General features: G+C 43.9%; 1 protein-coding gene across 1 annotated transcript; it reads left to right on the forward strand.

Moving 5' to 3' along the window:
* Nucleotides 1-2,046: 2,046 nt before the first annotated feature.
* On the forward strand, nt 2,047-5,431 carry TMEM265 (transmembrane protein 265). Its single transcript, XM_053363659.1, has 2 exons — nt 2,047-3,386; nt 4,675-5,431. The coding sequence occupies exons 1-2, from the start codon at nt 3,180-3,182 to the stop codon at nt 4,834-4,836; spliced, it is 369 nt and encodes a 122-aa protein (XP_053219634.1). The 5' UTR covers nt 2,047-3,179; the 3' UTR covers nt 4,837-5,431.
* Nucleotides 5,432-5,795: the final 364 nt, after the last annotated feature.

Below are 5,795 nucleotides of genomic sequence, written 5' to 3' on the forward strand. Positions count from 1 at the left end.
ATTCGACCCAACAAGGAAAGCTTCAAATTTGACCATATTTCTAAATATTTTTTCACTTCTGTCCAACATTTCTCATAGTTATCTTTAAATAAATTTAAGTTCTTAGCAGTCATATTAACCCCCAGATATTTTACTTTCTTAACTAATGATAAACCTGTCTCCTTCTGAAACCTTGACTTGTTCAACTTAAATCCTGTTCAACATGACCAAATTCTTGAATCAGTTCTAATACTCTTTTCGTACTAGATTCTGGCTCCTGTAACGTCAAAACTAGGTCATCTGCAAAAGCTTTCAATTTGTATTGTTTGGCTCCGACCTGGATACCTTTAATCAGACGGTCCCTTCTAATCATATTTAGCAAAACCTCCAGGACCGAAATAAAAAGCAATGGGGGAATTGGGCAGCCTTGTCGTGTACCTTTCTCTATCTTAAATTCATCTGTCTTCACATTATTGACTATTAGCTTAGCCTTTTGATCTGAGTAAATTGCACTTATATCATTTTCAAACCCTTAACCCACCCCCACCCCCTGGAGATTTTTCTTCATAAAATTCCAAGAAATATTATCAAAGGCTTTCTCCGCATCTATGAAAATTAAAACTGCTTTAGTATTAATATTCACTTGCAACTTCTCCAAAATGTTAATTATGCTCCTCGTGTTGTCAGACAAGTGCCTACCTGGGAGAAAGCCAGCTTGGTCCTTATGTATCTCTTCCACTAATACTTTTTTTAATCTATTAGCCAAAATATCAGCAAATATTTTATAATCCACATTGAGCAGGGATATGGGGCGGTAGTTCTTAAGTTGTGTCTTTTCCGACTCAGTTTTCGGTATAAGTGTAATATAAGCTTCCTTCCACTACTCTGGCGCTTTTCCCCCCTCCAAAATTTCATTACAGACCTCCTTTAGTGGCTGAATTAACCAATCCTTCAAAGATCTATAATATTTTGAGGCTATTTTTGGAAGCCAAACAGCTTCTGATCCACATTTTTCATTTTCCCCCCCTTGACTGCAGCCAGCCCATTGATCCTCGGTTTTTGAACTTTTCAGAAGCTGAACAGTCTTCTGGAACGGATTAAGTTTGAAAACCTAGGTTCCACTGTAGTTCCTCTGTGCTACAGTTGCTTAATTGTAATTACAGGACAACAACTTTTAAAGGAAACATTTGTTCTTTTGGCAGTGGGTAGTGAGAGGCCTGGATGGGTCAGCCTTTCCTTATGCCCCTTTTGCCTTCTAAAAAGTGCCATCAGGGGATCAAAATGTGAAATCTTGCAGAATCCAAGAGTTAAACCTGTACTTGGAAGTTAATGCAAAGTTCTCAGTTACGGTGAAATGAGATTCCTGTGTTATTTCAAAACCTACATGTGTAAACCAGCAGGTGCAACCATTCTAGAGTTCTGCAGTTTGGTTCTTAGCCATAGTTACATGAGAGCAGAACTGGAGGCTGAGCTCGCTTGAGCCTCAGCATGGTGTGCTAGGCCTCAGGCCTGAGGCATCTGAAGGACTGGGAAAGGAGAGTTGAAAAAGAGTCCATTTTGCTACTGAGGCACTGCATTCAGCTTTGCTATCTCTGTTAGGATAAAAGGGGGGGTACCCACGCTGGAAGAGTGGCAGACGAAGGTGATTGACTATATGGGACTGGCTGAGATGACGGGCAGAATCCGTGACCAAGGGAAAGAGACGGTGGAAGAAGATTGGAATAAATTTAAATTTTATCTTAAGAACTGTTGTAAAATTATTGAGTGTTAAAGTGTCATGGGTAAGGTAAAGCAGATTTGCAGCGATAAATAATTGGGTAAGAGAAAAAGGTTAAAGAAAGGGAATTATAAGTAATTTAGATCAGGGGTTGCTGAAAAAGTTTAAAACAGGGATGCAGAAAAGGGAGGCATGGGGAAGTCGTCGAAATTGGGTATAAGGAAAAAAGGTTATGAAATTATACATGTTTATATGTTTGTTTGTTTTTGTATTGTTATTTGTAATGTGTTATAATATATGTTGGAAAATCAATAAAAATTTTATTTAAAAAAAAGGATAAAAGTGGGGGGGGGCAAAAAAACACATGTGAAGGCTGCAGTAAATGTGTCCCACACTATGTAGCTCTAAAATTGAAGTCAATGGGGCTAGACAACCAATATGTGGATGCAATATTGTATCGCCCCCTCTCTTCTTTTTTTGGAAGCACTTAAAAGTCATAAAAATCTAGTTGTGATAGGTGTAAAAGTTAGGGGCGAAGGAACCCACAGTGCTAACTCGTGCCACTACATCCCTCCCTTTCCCAGAGACTGTGGATCATCATCATCATAAATTTATTTATACCCTGCCCATCTGGCTGGGTTTCTCCAGCCACTCTGGGCGGCTCCCAGCAGGTAATTTTGCCTACCTTGCCATTTCAGCCTGATCTCCCTTCAGCAGCTGAGGAGACCACCCCCAGATTGCCTGCATTAATTGAAATTCCTGCTCTTAAGTTTCCCTGAACCGCAACCCAGTTAAGCTGAAGCACTAGCCTGTAGACAAAGAGGGGAGGAAAGTATGATCTCAGGAGGAATGTGTAACCTGCATACCTGAGTCAGGTCCAACAACTGTGACCTCACCCAATAAAGAGTCTGGGACCCAGCCCAGAAAAGGTGTAACCAAACAGACTGGGAGCTGCCAGGTGTGTATAAAAGTGTTTCTGAGAGGTGAGCTCCCAGCCTGCGGATGTTGGATTATTCTCAATATTTCTTCCTTCAGAGGAGCTGTACTGAAGACTGGGAACTGGGACTTATTTAGGCATAAAGAGGATCACACCCTTTTGGCTTCAGGTGAATTAATTCTCGGGCGTTGCTACCTTATCATTTCTATAACACTCAACTTGTGAAAGATGTTTCTTTAAATTCCATGTTTCCTTTCGCAGCGGTGAGGTAGGGCGATAATACGCCCAGGTATTTTACACAAAGGAAACTTGAGGCCAAGAGCGAAAGTCACTTTCTCAGTGCTGTACAGAGAATTAACAGAAGAGGTGGGGTTTGAACCTGACCCTCTTAAGATCGAACTCTCCACTAGCTATTTCAAGCTCCTGGCTTGGAATTTAGAAGCACAAATGTGGACTCAGATCATCATGGATTGTGGCGATAATTGAAACAGCAGAGAGAAAAGAGCAGGCTTGTCAGCAGCACACTTCAGCAACTTTCCAGTTGCTATGGAAGGAGAGCAGGAGCTCAAAAATGGGACCCTTCAGCAAGATGCTGCAGAGACCATTGTGATGATCCCAGCAGACATCCAGGAGAAGGACATGCCTGCCAAGCCCCCTTCTTTTCATAAGCACAGACTGCGCAGTCTGGCCATATTTAGCATCATCTGTGGCTGCTCTTGCATCGGAGTCCTAGCACTGATCTATGCAACCAAGGTGAGTTATCTGCTGCTTTGACAAGGGATGCGGGTAGGTGGGACAAGGGATGCAGTGCAGTATTTGAACCAGTTTCTAGGGGAAGAATTCCTGGAGGCTTAGGGAGGGGAAGCGGGTTTGATATTGATCATACTCAGAACAGAGCCATTTAAAATAGTGAACACAGCAAACTTGGATCCATTAAGTTCACTAGGTCCACTTTGAGTACACTTTGCTTAGAGAAAACCTTGAGCCTTTACAAATGTATTTACTGATCAGATTAAAACCCCCTGGGATCTTAACAGCTTCTGCCATTCTCTTGCCTTCCTTTCTAGATAAATAACTATAGCTGTGCCTCCTGTGTCCTTGCAAGTGTGGTTTTTAAACAAAAAATGGGCAGCTGGACCCACTGGATGGGCAGTTACAGGACAAATGGGCAGCTCAAAAATTCAAGGCATGCCAAAGTTATATTATGATAGGCGATGTAAAAAGTGACTGAGAACCAGTGATGTAGTATATCCAGGGTTGTCATGTCAATGAAACAAAGTGATAGATCCACATAATAAATGGGGTGTGTGAGAGAGAGATGTTTCCTGAGCACAGTATTGCAGTTGTGGGCAGGAGCCACCTCACTGCCCCACCCAGACCAATATTTACTGCCTTTGAAGCTCCCACACATTCTTGTCACATGGTGAAACTGCAGCAAATGCTCTGTGGAGATGTGCAATCCGAGACCAAGGCATGGCAATCATCGCGTTCCATCTGGCAATGAGAGTCTGCTCCAGAGAACCCTTGGGGTTCCTCAACAAGGCCGGAGATGGTGGACGAGATTCCCTGAGAGGGCTTGCCACCACTACTGATCTTCTTCCCCTGCAATGTGCGGCCAGAAAGGGATGTTGGGGGGTGTTCTGGGCCATGCCATCCCTCTGACAGCTGAGCCACCCCACCTGGACTGTGAAAGGAGCCCTAGTTCCCCAGCAAGGCAGGCATTCTGTGGCATAGGCCAGGTGTTCCTTGGAGGTTGGCCCTTTGGAGTCAAATCCAGAAGTGCTGGGTCCCTTAATGAGAGTCGCAGCCATGCCCCTTCACGTTCGTACGACCCTTCTAAGATTATACAACAAGCTTAGAATTATATAGCCTTAATCTGGGTCAAGGCTACTAAGATCAAACGTTGCAAGAAAATGACACATATCATCAAGATACACTGAGAAAGGTAAGTCCAGAGGAGGAGACCTAAAATGTAAGGATGTTTCTTTAAAATAAGTGACATCAATAATGAGGTTCTCTCTCTTGGTTTTGTCCCATCCAGGCTAGAGAGAAGCAAAAGGCTGGTTCCCAGGTATCAGCGGCTGACTGGGCTCGGAGGTCCCGGAGATTGTCTGTCCTAAGTATCAGTGTCTGGGTGTCCCTCATCATTCTGGCGCCCGTGTCAGTGTACCTAATTTCCTACCTCTTAACTCAAGCTGAATGATGATGACCCTGAAGAACATGTGACTTGGTACTTCCAGGATCATCTTCTCCTCTGGTTCCCACATACTTGCCCAGCTGGATTTAGCAGAAATGGGTATTATGTGGGTCTTTGTTATGTGCACCCTGGTCTGGTGTACTCTTGTCAAAGCCTGTTTTGCGGAGGTCCTAGAAGAGAGGCTGTAGAAATGGAAGAGCTTCTGCTGCAGACATCAGATCTCCGTGGCCTGCTTCTATGGACTCACCAGGAGAAAACATTTACCTGATTGGCTACAGTGGAATACAGGATGCTGGACTAGAGGGGCCTTTGCTCGGAGCTGGGAGGCGCCTCCTCTTTAAGCTCTAGCGTAGCTGGGATGTACCTGAGTTCTTCTTGAGGCAAAGTATCTGCTCTGTCCCAATTCAGGTTTTGCTCCTGTGTGTAGATGCTAGGATCCACTCCCTTGGAATCAAAGGATATTGGAAACACAGGAACATAGTTTCTGCACTGTGCTGTGTTTCTTGCTTCAATCTTTTATTTATTTAATTTATTTTCAATAAGCATTTTTATTCTGCCCATCACTTATATGCTAAAATACAAATAAACAGTTGCACTACAGCGATTTCATGGGGGTGGGTTGGTTTTTTTTGTTCCACTTGTCTCTTGGGTGGCCATTACAGGAGTAGGGCTGGAAGAAACAGATAAAACATTGGACTTGGGGTCTAGTGGCAGGAATAGTTGTGCCCTCTGCCAGATGTGGTTGAACTCCAACTATCATCAGCCCCAGTCGGGATGGCCATTGGTCAGGGATGATAGGAGTTGTAGTCCCATGGCCGGCGCAACAATGAGGTGACCTGAAGCGACCCACTTCTAGCAAGCTCCACAGAGTGCAGGAGATCCTGCCACTGCACCACCACTTATTTTCTTCCAGCTGCTGCCTCTGACTGGCCTCGGTGGTTGGAGGTGGTTACAAATTCCCAGCA

This window comes from Podarcis raffonei, chromosome 13 (genome assembly GCF_027172205.1).
Source record: "Podarcis raffonei isolate rPodRaf1 chromosome 13, rPodRaf1.pri, whole genome shotgun sequence".
Classification (NCBI taxonomy): Eukaryota; Metazoa; Chordata; class Lepidosauria; order Squamata; family Lacertidae; genus Podarcis; species Podarcis raffonei.

Excerpts from the sequence above, each read along its gene's own strand:
- TMEM265 (XM_053363659.1), top strand. The coding sequence starts at position 3,180 with ATGGAAGGAGAGCAGGAGCTCAAAAATGGGACCCTTCAGCAAGATGCT. Across the intron at positions 3,387-4,674 it reads CACTGATCTATGCAACCAAG|GCTAGAGAGAAGCAAAAGGC; the intron begins GTGAGTTATCTG and ends TGTCCCATCCAG.